Genomic DNA, 14344 nt, shown 5'->3' on the forward strand with positions numbered 1-14344 from the left:
GCCACCGGCAACACCGGAATCCCACACGGGCGCTGGTTTGGGTCCCGGCTGCTCCACTTCCCATCCAGCTCCCTGCTAATGTGCCTGCGAGAGCAGGGCATGGCCCACGTGTCTAAGCCCCTGTCACCACACAGGAGTCCTGGATGAAGCTCCTGGCTCCTGGCTGCAGCCTGGCCCACGCCATCTGGGGAGGGAACCAGATGAAAGATCGCCCTCTCTCTTTGTCTCTCCCTCTCTCTCTTTGTCTCTCCCTCTCTCCAGCTCTGCGGTATGAATTTAAAACAAGTGGATGGATGGATAAAACAAACCTGCCTTCACTATGGACACAAGCACGCATGTGGGAACTGGGCTACAGGAGTTTCCTGACGAGGCGGCTTCCGCCACTGAGGGAGCGCGTGCAGTCTGACTCCCCCTGCCCGGCGGGACCCCCACAGCTGAGGATTCTTTCAGGACCTGCAGGGCCTCGCGGGCTCACCGCCTACCTTGGCCTTTAGGAGCTGCGACGCTGCCTCTCGCTGCTGCTCCACCTGGCGGCGCACGTGACCGCAGAAGGCCACCGCGTGCTGGCGCTTATAGTAGGGGCTGAAGTTCTTGAGCACAGCCTCGGTTTTCCCTGGAAAATGGGAATTTTGAAATGTGATGTGTCTCACCGTCCACACTGCCCCAGTCCGCCTGCCACCCCACTCCCAGGGTGGGCGAGGAGCCCACGTCCCCTGAGAAGGCAGGGACCTGCTGTGTGTGCCCGGATCTCCTGCCCTCCCTCCGACACCTGCAGAGGCCCGGGGGCCCCAGCCACCCACCCAGCCGCCAGGGCGTTCCTGCACGTACCATCACACGTCGCCATGGCTGTAAACCCCACCTCCCTCCCGGCCCCTCTCAGGCCCCGACTCTGCCTGCTTCTCCCCTCCTGCCTTCCAGCAGCACCTGCTCCGCACCCCCCTGGGCTCCCCGTCCCGGCCGGTGATCCTTATTGCCACGGGCTCTGCGCCTGTGCCTCTGGCGTAAAGGAATTCTGTGACCCGAGGCACACAGCTGCCCGAGGTGCCTGGGCTCTGGTCTCCATCCTAGCTGTGAGAAGAATCCAGCGGGCTGGCCTCAGCGAGTCCCTGTGCCTACAGCGCCGTGGCCCTGACCACGCAGGGACCACACTTTCCCTGGAGCCTGGTGGCCCTGAAGTATGACCACAGGGGTACGGCCACGGCCAGCCAGCGCGATTGTCAGCCCAGGGCAAATAAAGTCAGGGTCAACCATCCGGGGGGGGCTCTGCTGCGGGAACCCCGGAACCCACCCCCGCCCCCCGGTGCTTTATGGCTGTGGAAAGGAGGGAGCGCAGAGGGTAGGGACAGGGAGTGCACGCACTGCTCTCAAGCGCCTGCTGCCCAGCACTGAGACGTCCACGCGGGCTCTGAGTCCTCAGGACAAGACACCAACCGGATGTAATATTCCAAAACAGCTCGTGCAAATCTGGCATAAGTGTAGTTTTTAAAATTTGACATTATAGGCCGGCGCCGCGGCTCACTAGGCTAATCCTCCGCCTAGCGGCGCCGGCACACCGGGTTCTAGTCCCGGTCGGGGCGCCGGATTCTGTCCCGGTTGCCCCTCTTCCAGGCCAGCCCTCTGCTGTGGCCAGGGAGTGCAGTGGAGGATGGCCCAGGTGCTTGGGCCCTGCACCCCATGGGAGACCAGGAAAAGCACCTGGCTCCTGGCTCCTGCCATCGGATCAGCGCGGTGCGCCGGCCGCAGCGCGCCGACCGCGGCGGCCATTGGAGGGTGAACCAACGGCAAAGGAAGACCTTTCTCTCTGTCTCTCTCTCTCACTGTCCACTCTGCCTGTCCAAAAAAAAAAAAAAAAAAATTTGACATTATAATCATCCGAGAAACACTAAAATGAAACACACTGGGAAGGTGTTTCAGCGCTGTTACGCCCGTACAACTTCAAAAATATGTGAAGAGTCCTAACCACGGAGTGAGACACTCAGCAGGAGAACCTCACGCCCACTGCTGCCAGTCTGTGCCGTGGAATCACAATCGCAACGTGCGCCAGGTGTGACTCCCTCGGCACGGCACCACGTGTGAACACCTCTTCATGTGTACTGAGTGTGAGCACCTCTCATGTACACGTGTGAACACCTCTCCATGTGCACCACATGTGAACACCTCTCCATATGTATCGTGTGTGAACACCTCTTCACATGCACCATGTGTGAACACCTCTCCATGTACACGTGTGAACACCTCTCCATATGTATCGTGTGTGAACACCTCTCCCTGTGCACCGTGTGAACACCTCTCCATATGTATTGTGTGTGAACACCTCTCCATGTACACGTGTGAACATCTCTCCATGTGCACGTATGAACACCTCTCCATGTGCACATGTGAACACCTCTCCATATGTATCGTGTGTGAACACCTCTCCATATGCATCATGTGTGAATACCTCTCCATGTACACATGTGAACACCTCTCCATATGCATCATGTGTGAACACCTCTCCATGTACACCATGTGTGAACCCCTCTCCCTGTGCACCGTGTGTGAACACCTCTCCATGTGCAGCATGTGTGAACACCTCTCCCTGTGCACCCTGTGTGTGAACACCTCTCCCTGTGTACCGTGTGTGAACACCTCTCCCTGTGCAGCATGTGTGAACACCTCTCCCTATGCACCATGTGTGAACACCTCTCCATGTGCAGTGTGTGAACACCTCTCCCTGTGCACCGTGTGTGAACACCTCTCCCTGTGCACCGTGTGTGAACACCTCTGCTGAACACAGCTGCTGGGCTAAGGTGGGAAGCGAGGGTTAGCAGCCACGTCACCAAGAGCCTCTCCAGGAGCCTCACTCGGCTCGACTGTGGCGTGGGGAGACAGCTGCCAGTCATGGGGCTTTGTGAGGGGCCAGTGGAACACTCTTCTATCTAAAGTGCTGGGGGCACAGCAGTCCTGGCTGCTGGGACAGAGGGCCTGGGACCAGTCCCGCCTCCACTTCCCATCCAGCTCGCTGCTCACGGGCACCCTGGGAGCCCTGGGTCCCCGCCACCCACCTGGATTGAGTTCCCAGCTCCTGGCTTTGGCCTGCCCAGCCTTGGCTGTTGGGGACATGTCGGGGGGCAGGTAACCCCATGTGTGATAGGTCTCTCTTGCTGTTTCTCTGCCTTTCAACTAAATAAAAATAAATAATTTAATCTAGAATGGTGCCTGGTCACGTATCAGTAGAACCGTAACTTTTGACTATTATTTCATGTTCTACCTTGAAAACATTCAACTAAGAGGGTCAGCCCACGGTGTCAGCTGAAACACTCAAGTGGAAGTCAGCGTGTTTGCCGTGGTGGCTGCCCTCTCTTCCCCGCCCCAGATTTGGGGTCACGTCCCCCTTCCTGAACGGCTGGAGAGCGCGTGCCAGGCCTTCCAGCAGGAGGGGCTCCCTCAGGGGCTGGAAGCCTGGAACCAACGCAGGGGCTCACACTCCGGGCACCGCACCGTCCCCCGCATGCCACTGGGCCCCCGCGGCCTTGCTGGGCGCCGTGCTGGGGCTGAGGCCGGGCCTGGCACACCCTCCGAGGCCTCCACAGCTCTGCCGGCAAACCTGCTGCGGTTCCACTGCACAGGTGAGAAAGGCCCCGCCCGCCTTTGTGGAGCCACTGTGTCCACTCGGGCTCAGGCCTAGCACCCACGGGATGCCCCTCTGTCCCACGTTTGGCCACAGACACTGCCACCTTCGCGTCCATGCAGCCTCTGGGATGAAGCCTGCTCCCCATGGCCACCACTGTGCCTTCACGCCCAGCGCCTGAGACAACCAGCTCTCAGCCTCACAGCCGGGCAAATGCTGACCTGGGACAAAGTCAGGGCCGGGGGATCCCCGGGTCCCGGGACGGGGCGACCGTGGCCCCGCACCCGCCCTCTGCCACCAGAGGCGGACAGCAGGCCGAGGAGACCCCCCTCATCCACGTATTCCCAGCGTCCCCACGACCGGGTCAATTCCAAATCCCCTCCCCACCAATTTCTTTTAGAAAAGTAACTCGTAAGCACCAAAAAATATTTAAAATCCCAAACTATTTTTGCTGTGTTCCCTAATTTTTTAAATTTTTTTTTGACAGGCAGAGTGGACAGTGAGAGAGAGAGACAGAGAGAAAGGTCTTCCTTTGCCGTTGGTTCACCCTCCAATGGCTGTGCGGTCAGCGCACCGCACTGATCCGAAGCCAGGAGCCAGGTGCTTCCCCTGGTCTCCCATGGGGTGCAGGGCCCAAGCACTTGGGCCATCCTCCACTGCATTCCCGGGCCACAGCAGAGAGCTGGCCTGGAAGAGGGGCAACCGGGACAGAATCCGGCGCCCCGACTGGGACTAGAACCTGGGGTGCCAGCGCCGCAGGCGGAGGATTAGCCTAGTGAGCCGTGGCGCCAGCCTAATTGTTTTTTAAAATGGTTGAGATTATTACATTTTATGTTCAGTTTTATCCACTTCACATTTCATCTTCAGTTTTTCCTATGACATTACACAAAACCGTGCTTTTTCAGATGTTGCATTTATATTGTTACTGTAAAGGAAAAAAAATCCGGAAATAAAAGATGACGTTTGGCAAGGTGGGCATTTCTAGGACCTGTGGCGAATCCACATATGAGAAGATTAGCTGGGTCTTTGGAAGGTTTTTTTTTTCCTAAAGATTTTATTTATTTATTTGAGAGGCCAAAGTTATAGACAGTAAGAAGGAGAGACAAAGAGACGTCTTCCATCTGCTGGTTCACTCCCCAAATGGCTGCAACAGCCGGAGCTGAGCCGATCCAAAGCCAGGAGCCAGGAGCTTCTTCCAGGTCTCCCACGCAGGTGCAGGGGCTCACATGCTTGGGCCATCTTTGGAAGGTTCTGAAAAAGTGTTGCGGTTGGGGCTGGGGTTGTGGCGTGGCGTGGCATAGCAGGTAAAGCCACCGACTATGACACTGACATCCCAGACGGGCGCCAGTTAGCATCCCAGCTGCTCCACATCTGACCCAGCTCCCTGCTGATGGCCCGGGGAAAGCGGTAGAAAACGGCTCAGTACTTGGGCCCCTGCACCCACATGGGAGACTCTGGTGAAGCGTCCGGTTCCCGACTTTGGCCTGGCCCTGCCCCAGCCATCGTGGCCATCTGAGGAGCGAGCCAAAGGATGGAAGATCTCTCTCTCTCTCTCTCTCCCCCACCCTCCCCCACAACTTTGACTTTCAAATAAATTAATTAACTTTAAAGAAAGTGCTGAGGTTTCAGGTGACGATTGATTTGGGGAAATAAAGCAAGCGACTGACAAATAAAGTGCATGTTCCAGTCACACAGTGAGTGCGTTCTCCACGCCTGCTCATCCCCAGGGTTTGCAGGCCCAGGCGAATGCTGGCACCAGCCCTGGTCTTGGGTTGCAAGCGCCAGGGCTTCGCAGTTAGGGTGTTGGGGAAGCCAGGGATCCCAAGCGCAGACGTGCAAAGCTAATTACTCAGGCCAACACCCCAGGGCTCCTCGTCAGTAACTGCCTCGGAGAAAGAGGGTGGGTCCGCCCGCCGTGCCGGAAGCGGCAGGATTTGGAGCTGAGTCCTCGAGGAAGACGCGAGGTGGCTTTCGGGCTGCCTTGCGTTTGCAGCGCTCCCAGTCAAACGCCCCTCGCGTGGCAGGTGCGAGACACAAGCCAGCCTCATCCCTGTGGGATCTACTCGGCTGTCGACCCACCCAGGGAATCACACACACGGGCTCCGGCCAGGGCTCAGGAGGCTCCGGGCCCAGCGGGGGCCCAGTTTCCTGCCCTGCACACCTCGGGAGTGGACCCTGCACTGAACTTGGCTTCAGCCCCTCGGAGACCTGTCCAGAAAGCAAGCCAGCGTTGCTCAGGTGGCCCCAGGGCTAGGTCTGTCCAGGGCATGTGCTGTGAACCCACACACACTTCAGGTGTCCCAAGGGGTGGGGCCGACGGCAGACACCGCTCTTTTGGGGAAGCAGAGGCAGTGACCACAGGCACAGAGTGAATTTTGTCTCACCTGCACGACCTGCTTAGCGGAGCAACACCTCCCCAGTGAACAGAGGAGACTGGACGGCAAACCGGCGAGGTGGCAACGCCCACTTCCTCTCCATGGGAAGGTAAAGGCTTTGTGGGTGCTGCTCAGAGAGCAGCTTCTAGAACGACAGGCCTTAGCCTGCCTGGCCCCCTCCTTTCCCAGGGTGGCTAGACAAGCGCAGCCCTGGCGTGCACGCAGGCAGTTTCTTTAGCCCGATGACGTGGACCCGGCTTTGCATTTTCGTGAACTGGTTTGCAGAAAGGGCTTGGGCAGCTCCAGGCCGCTTTCTCCGGCACGGCACGGCACGGCACGGCACGGCAGGGCAGGCCTCGGTTTTCTCGCTTCGCTCATGACAAGGACAAACCGTGCTCACTTCACACTGTTCTGAGCTATCTAACGTCCTCCATGGAAGCCACCCCTTGTCTACGATCGGCCCGCGTGGACAGGACAACGAGGCTAACCCGACACAGCTGGGAGGACGCCGCCTCGGTCCCGACAGCCTCCTTTTGTCCTGGAAGCCGGCCCCTAACTGACTCAGACCGGACCACAGCTCTCCGTGCTGTTCCTCGTCCAGGCCAGGATTTCCCACACACATGCTAATCCTAGGGCTCCAACGGTTCCAACACCAGAACACGCTCTCGGTGCAGAGACCGCGACCACGCAAATGGGCACAACATACACATCAAAGGAAATCAGCACAGACGGAAACCGACCAGGCATCCAGCCTAGGGGACCGCCCCTCCCCCGCAGTCCCTCCTCTGGCCTCTCCCCTTCTCCCAGCCACGCCCCTGTTTATTTCACTCCACCCTGCTTCCCTCCACAAGGACCGATACTGTCCCTGCACCTTCTCTGGCCCCTCGCTCAAGAATTCCTGCCACTGACACAGAAACGCGCTTCCCCCGGGGCTGCTGCGCTGGGCTCTGCTCTCTGCTGCCCGAGGTGGCTCACGGGAGGGAGGAGTGAACGGGGGAAGTGAGGGCGGCTTCGGGGAGCTGGGGAGGCTCCAGGAGGAGCTGGTGACGGTTCAGCCCCTCTGCCGTGCCGCCGCCGCCGACAGTCTTCCTGGCTTGCCCTGGCTTAGCCTCACGGGATCTCGAGAACGGCCCAGCGGTTCTGACCCGCTGTCCAGTCGACCTGGTCCAGCACCATGTTCCGGCAGGCTTCAGAACCCACGCATCCCAGTCCTAAAGTCTGACCCAGAACAGCAGAAAACACGGCTCATCACGTGATTTTTTTTTTTTTTTTGAATCTAATGATTGCCAGTCACTGGATCCGCTAATCACTAGTTTAGAAATTCCTGACATTGGTTAGAAATTACCCAAAAACTAGTTGATGTGATGCTCTAAAAATGGAAAAAACCCACCAAAAAAATCCCCAGCAGTATTAACTATTTAGAGAGCACCAGTCTCAGAATCACCCTTTTCCTAGTGTTTCTCTTCATAAAGTGAGCGCTGACATGGGGACACGGCTGATCCGCGGGAGTTCCGGCCTCGCGGGTGACAGCCCCGTTACGTGCACGGAGGCAGAACCGTGACACACAGCTAAGGGAGGACGCAGCACGGACGTGCCGAGCCGAGCAGGACCCGGCGTCCACGCGGTGCGGAGAAGACCAGAGGCCACGGAGCTGCAGAGCCAGGCGGGCCGCGGGGTCCTCTCCAAGGCTCTATCCTCAGATCGTTAATTGGCCCAAGGGCACAAAGCTGTCATTGTGGAACATTTATGACGATTTTTAGAGCTCAGTGCCAATCTGAAAAATGTCCTGTTTGTTAAGCCTAAGGGATGATCGTGGAGTACATCTATATGGAAGGAGGAGACCCAGGTGCCCTCTGGTGATCAAGCCACGTCGGCAGGAAGCTGTGCAAAGCTGTCGCGTCTGGGTGAGAAGGTGTGACGCTGGTGACCCCGCAGCACTCCAGACGACCTGACGTCTGCCTGCCCGTGCCTCTGAGGGCTGCTGGGAGAGAAAACCTGGGACTCGGCCGACACAGTACAACGGGTGCCCCGCCGCGGTAGGCGAGCGCATCCGCCAGGGCAAGGCCCGATAGGACAAGAGGCCAGAGGCAGGGGCGTGTTCTCCTGCCTCCATGCCCGGAGCTTGGACACCACTCTCTCCCAGCCTTTGGACTCATCAGACTATCGGTTCCTGCTGGGCGTCAGCTGTGGATCCGCACCCCTGCCATCCTGGGCGTCAGCTGTGGATCCGCACCCCTGCCCCCCTGGGCGTCAGCTGTGGATCCGCACCCCTGCCCCCCGGGCGTCAGCTGTGGATCCGCACCCCTGCCCTCCTGGGCGTCAGCCGTGGATCCGCACCCCTGCTCCCCTGGGCGTCAGCTGTGGATCCGCACCCCTGCCCCCCTGGGCGTCAGCTGTGGATCCGCACCCCTGCCCCCCTGGGCGTCAGCTGTGGATCCGCACCCCTGCCACCCTGGGCGTCAGCTGTGGATCCGCACCCCTGCCCCCCTGGGTGTCAGCCATGGATCCGCACCCCTGCCCTCCTGGGCGTCAGCTGTGGATCCACACCCCTGCCCCCCTGGGCGTCAGCTGTGGATCGCACCCCTGCTCCCCTGGGTGTCAGCTGTGGATCCACACCCCTGCCCTCCTGGGTGTCAGCTGTGGATCCGCACCCCTGCCCTCCTGGGCGTCAGCTGTGGATCCACACCCCTGCCCCCCTGGGCGTCAGCTGTGGATCCGCACCCCTGCTCCGCACCCCTGCCCCCCTGGGCGTCAGCTGTGGATCGCACCCCTGCTCCCCTGGGTGTCAGCTGTGGATCCACACCCCTGCCCTCCTGGGCGTCAGCTGTGGATCCGCACCCCTGCCCTCCTGGGCGTCAGCTGTGGATCCACACCCCTGCCCCCCTGGGTGTCAGCCGTGGATCCGCACCCCTGCCCCCCTGGGCGTCAGCCGTGGATCCGCACCCCTGCCCCCCTGGGCGTCAGCCGTGGATCCGCACCCCTGCCCCCCTGGGCGTCAGCCGTGGATCCGCACCCCTGCCCTCCTGGGCGTCAGCTGTGGATCCGCACCCCTGCCCTCCTGGGCATCAGCCGTGGATTGCACCCCTGCCCCCCTGGGCGTCAGCTGTGGATCCTCACCCCTGCCATCCTGGGCGTCAGCTGTGGATCCGCACCCCTGCCCCCCTGGGCGTCAGCTGTGGATCCGCACCCCTGCCCCCCTGGGCGTCAGCTATGGATCCTCACCCCTGCCCCCCTGGGCGTCAGCTGTGGATCCGCACCCCTGCCCCCCTGGGCGTCAGCCGTGGATCCGCACCCCTGCCCCCCTGGGCGTCAGCCGTGGATCCGCACCCCTGCCCCCCTGGGCGTCAGCTGTGGATCGCACCCCTGCTCCCCTGGGTGTCAGCTGTGGATCCGCACCCCTGCCCTCCTGGGCATCAGCTGTGGATCCTCACCCCTGCCATCCTGGGCGTCAGCTGTGGATCGCACCACTGCCCCCCTGGGTGTCAGCCGTGGATCCGCACCCCTGCCCCCCTGGGTGTCAGCTGTGGATCCGCACCCCTGCCCCCCTGGGCGTCAGCTGTGGATCCGCACCCCTGCCCTCCTGGGTGTCAGCTGTGGATCCACACCCCTGCCCTCCTGGGCGTCAGCTGTGGATCCGCACCCCTGCTCCGCACCCCTGCCCCCCTGGGCGTCAGCTGTGGATCGCACCCCTGCTCCCCTGGGTGTCAGCTGTGGATCCGCACCCCTGCCCTCCTGGGCGTCAGCTGTGGATCCACACCCCTGCCCCCCTGGGTGTCAGCTGTGGATCCGCACCCCTGCCCCCCTGGGCGTCAGCCGTGGATCCGCACCCCTGCCCTCCTGGGCGTCAGCTGTGGATCCGCACCCCTGCCCCCCTGGGTGTCAGCTGTGGATCCGCACCCCTGCCCCCCTGGGCGTCAGCCGTGGATCCGCACCCCTGCCCCCCTGGGCGTCAGCCGTGGATCCGCACCCCTGCCCCGCTGGGTGTCAACCGTGGATCTGCACCCCTGCCCCCCGGGCGTCAGCCGTGGATCGCACCCCTGCCCCCCTGGGCGTCAGCCGTGGATCCGCACCCCTGCCCCCCTGGGCGTCAACCGTGGATCTGCACCCCTGCCCCCCTGGGCGTCAGCCGTGGATCGCACCCCTGCCCCCCTGGGCGTCAGCCGTGGATCGCACCCCTGCCCCCCTGGGCGTCAGCTGTGGATCGCACCCCTGCCCCCCTGGGTGTCAGCCGTGGATCCTCACCCCTGCCCTCCTGGGTGTCAGCTGTGGATCCGCACCCCTGCCCCCCTGGGCGTCAGCCGTGGATCGCACCCCTGCCCCCCTGGGCGTCAGCCGTGGATCGCACCCCTGCCCCCCTGGGCGTCAGCCGTGGATCGCACCCCTGCCCCCTGGGTGTCAGCCGTGGACCGCACCCCTGCCCTCCTGGGCGTCAGCTGTGGATCGCACCCCTGCCCTCCTGGGCGTCAGCCGTGGATCGCACCCCTGCCCCCCTGGGCGTCAGCTGTGGATCCGCACCCCTGCCCCCCTGGGCGTCAGCTGTGGATCCGCACCCCTGCTCTCCTGGGTGTCAGCCGTGGATTGCACCCCTGCCCTCCTGGGTGTCAGCTGTGGATCCACACCCCTGCCCCCCTGGGCGTCAGCCATGGATCCACACCCCTGCCCCCTGGGCGTCAGCCGTGGACCGCACCCCTGCTCTCCTGGGTGTCAGCTGTGGATCCACACCCCTGCTCCCCTGGGCGTCACCTGTGGATCACAACCCTGCTCTCCTGGGTGTCAGCTGTGGATCCGCACCCCTGCCCCCCTGGGTGTCAGCTGTGGATCCACACCCCTGCTCCCCTGGGCGTCAGCTGTGGATCCTCACCCCTGCCATCCTGGGCGTCAGCCGTGGATCGCACCCCTGCCCCCCTGGGTGTCAGCCGTGGATTGCACCCCTGCCCCCCTGGGTGTCAGCTGTGGATCCGCACCCCTGCCCCCCTGGGCGTCAGCTGTGGATCCGCACCCCTGCCCTCCTGGGTGTCAGCTGTGAATCCACACCCCTGCCCCCCTGGGTGTCAGCCGTGGATCCGCACCCCTGCCCTCCTGGGCGTCAGCCGTGGATCCGCACCCCTGCTCCGCACCCCTGCCCCCCTGGGCGTCAGCTGTGGATCGCACCCCAGCTCCCCTGGGTGTCAGCTGTGGATCCACACCCCTGCCCTCCTGGGCGTCAGCTGTGGATCCACACCCCTGCCCCCCTGGGTGTCAGCTGTGGATCCGCACCCCTGCCCCCCTGGGCGTCAGCTGTGGATCGCACCCCTGCCCCCCTGGGTGTCAGCTGTGGATCCGCACCCCTGCCCTCCTGGGCGTCAGCTGTGGATCCACACCCCTGCCCCCCTGGGTGTCAGCTGTGGATCCGCACCCCTGCCCCCCTGGGCGTCAGCTGTGGATCCGCACCCCTGCCCTCCTGGGCGTCAGCTGTGGATCCGCACCCCTGCCCCCCTGGGTGTCAGCTGTGGATCCGCACCCCTGCCCCCCTGGGTGTCAGCCGTGGATCGCACCCCTGCCCCCCTGGGCGTCAGCCGTGGATCCGCACCCCTGCCCCCCTGGGTGTCAACCGTGGATCCTCACCCCTGCCCCCCTGGGCGTCAGCCGTGGATCGCACCCCTGCCCCCCTGGGCGTCAGCCGTGGATCGCACCCCTGCCCCCCTGGGCGTCAGCTGTGGATCGCACCCCTGCCCCCCTGGGTGTCAGCCGTGGATCCTCACCCCTGCCCTCCTGGGTGTCAGCTGTGGATCCGCACCCCTGCTCCCCTGGGCGTCAGCCGTGGATCGCACCCCTGCCCCCCTGGGCGTCAGCCGTGGATCCGCACCCCTGCCCCCCTGGGCGTCAGCTGTGGATCGCACCCCTGCCCCCCTGGGCGTCAGCCGTTTATCGCACCCCTGCCCCCTGGGTGTCAGCCGTGGACCGCACCCCTGCCCTCCTGGGCGTCAGCTGTGCATCGCACCCCTGCCCTCCTGGGCGTCAGCCGTGGACCACACCCCTGCCCTCCTGGGCGTCAGCCGTGGACCGCACCCCTGCTCTCCTGGGTGTCAGCCGTGGATCGCACCCCTGCCCCCCCTGGGTGTCAGCCGTGGACCGCACCCCTGCCCCCCTGGGCGTCAGCTGTGGATCGCACCCCTGCCCCCCTGGGCGTCAGCCGTGGATCGCACCCCTGCCCTCCTGGGCGTCAGCCGTGGATCGCACCCCTGCCCCCCTGGGCGTCAGCTGTGGAGCACAGGTCTCCCTGGGGGGTCTCCCTCAGCTCTCCTGGGCCTCCCCCTTGCCACTTGCAGATTCTAAGACTTGTCCATCTCCAAAATATTATGGGCCAAATCTTTCCGACTTACTTATTCACATTTGACTGGTTCTGCTTCTCTGGCGAGGCCTAATACAGATGTCATCGATTAAAATACACGCGCCCCAACACAATATCAGTTTAACTTAGCATGTCTCGAACAGCTGGATCCGTGGTAAGTAAAAGCTGTGCTAACGTCCATGTGACAAGTCCTAACGTTTCCCAGAGCAGCACCAGTGTGGGTTCACAACAAGCTCTGAAACACACGGGCCTGTATTGAAAATGTCCAGTAAGTGACCATGAGAGACAGCAAGAGCATTTGGCTCAGCTTCACCCCAATTAGCAGAGGCTGCCTGCAGGGACAGAGGCAGCGCCCCGGCAGAGCTCCGGGCGCCCGGGAGCCAGCTGACCCTCTCTGCGTGCCCCTTAATCCCGCTCAGGTGTCCAATTACGTGGCATCCCCGTCTCGAAGCTGTGGCCGTTGCTGCCTAATACTGTAAGGCTCCCTGGGAAGTGCATTAAGTAGATTTTCTCGTCTACTGATTATGACTTGTTTTGCACAAAATCAAGGTTAAAAGGTCACACCATGGACCAGCCGTCATCTGCACGGCATTTTTTAAAGTAAAGTATATTTTTTCCCAGAAACCTTTTATTTAAGGAACACAAAATTCATACATTTCATAATTCCAACTTTAGGAACACGTGACTCTTCCCATGAAACATATTCAACAAAGTTGTCCTGGTGTCTGCTCTGTACCGGACTTGACGTGAGCTAAGGGTGGAGATGTACTGACATCCACCGCTCCTAACCAGGGGTTTGTGCACGTGTGTTTTCTTTAATAAGGGAATCTTTCAAACACAGAATAACACAGTGAACGACATATACACTATCCACTACTGAGCAGAACACGATGTTAACATGAGGCCGCATTCGCCTCCAAACAGCTTTACCCGAAACAGCGTGCAGGCTGCCCCCAACACTGAGGCTGGCAGCTTCATCACATGGTCCTCCCCGTGCAAGACCCCAATAGCCCTGCCGGCACTTGGGCACCAACGGGGAGGAGGTGCAGGCTCCTTGAGGCATTTGCGGCCAGCCCCTCGCGGGTGGGAGAGCAGCAGGCCTGCACCGTGGCCCTGCAGGGCCTCCAGCCCCGGGCCTTGGTGGACATCCTGCAGGTGCAGCCCAGCAGTCTGACTGGCCAGCCCTCCCAGCGATGACCCACGCTGAGCAATGGGACTGCGGCTTTCAACAGCCCATAGGTCAGGAAACGCACAGTTGTAGTAAGTCAGTTCACACACGCCTTTCCACCTGGGCGGGCGTACACTTACAGGTTAAAATCGCATCACTGGAAATGGTAGGATAAAGAGAAAATGCATTTGTGATCATAATAAAAATGGGCAAACCACCTTCCACAGGCGTTACACCATGGTGCCAGCCTCCAGAAATCTGTCCTTCCCCAGAGGAAGTTCTCAAACACTTCTGTCTTTGCTGCTGAGAGACGCCGCTTTTATGCAGATAGAGAGAGAGCGACCCAGAACCCAAGACACAGCATCCCACCTACGCCCTCCGTGAAAACGATTAAGGGTTGACTGAGAATGACGCGAACAGTTCCCGGGCGAGAGCTGCAATGTATGCCATACTGCACCATCTCACAGCAGAGCTGCCGTGGAAGTCAGGAGTCGGGGCACTGTGCTTCAACCCTGCATTGTGATACAGCCGCACTTGCTGCTTTTATGGACCCTGCAGATGCTGGGAACAGCTTAGAAACCAAACCAACCCTTGTCGCATCGTTCTCTCCAAGGACAAGCCTTCCAAAATCCAAATCAGCAACGTAAAGGAAGCATTGGGCGCACAGGAGGGACTGCCCGGGTGTGAGGAAAGTGAAAGACCTTGCAGAAGGGCAATGTTACAAAGCAGGTTCTCTCTTGGAGCAGGCGGCCCGGACGTGGGTCAGAGGCAGGCTGCTCGCTGGGTGCAAACCCGGGCAGTTGGGCAGATGCGTGGCCGCCTCCTGCCTGCGTTCCCCCGTGCAGGGCCCCGTCGCAGGG

At 61.5% G+C, this 14344-nt stretch overlaps 1 protein-coding gene across 1 annotated transcript in view; it reads right to left on the reverse strand.

Moving 5' to 3' along the window:
* The window catches only part of NIBAN1 (niban apoptosis regulator 1), a 111417-nt gene that overhangs the window by 55728 nt on the left and 41345 nt on the right, over nucleotides 1-14344 (reverse strand). Inside the window, exon 2 of the mRNA XM_008249920.4 lies at nucleotides 483-613. Within this exon, the coding sequence (XP_008248142.2) occupies nucleotides 483-613 (131 nt within the window). The remainder of the gene's footprint in view (nucleotides 1-482; nucleotides 614-14344) is intronic.

This window comes from Oryctolagus cuniculus, chromosome 13 (assembly GCF_964237555.1).
Source record: "Oryctolagus cuniculus chromosome 13, mOryCun1.1, whole genome shotgun sequence".
In the NCBI taxonomy this organism is placed as follows: Eukaryota; Metazoa; Chordata; class Mammalia; order Lagomorpha; family Leporidae; genus Oryctolagus; species Oryctolagus cuniculus.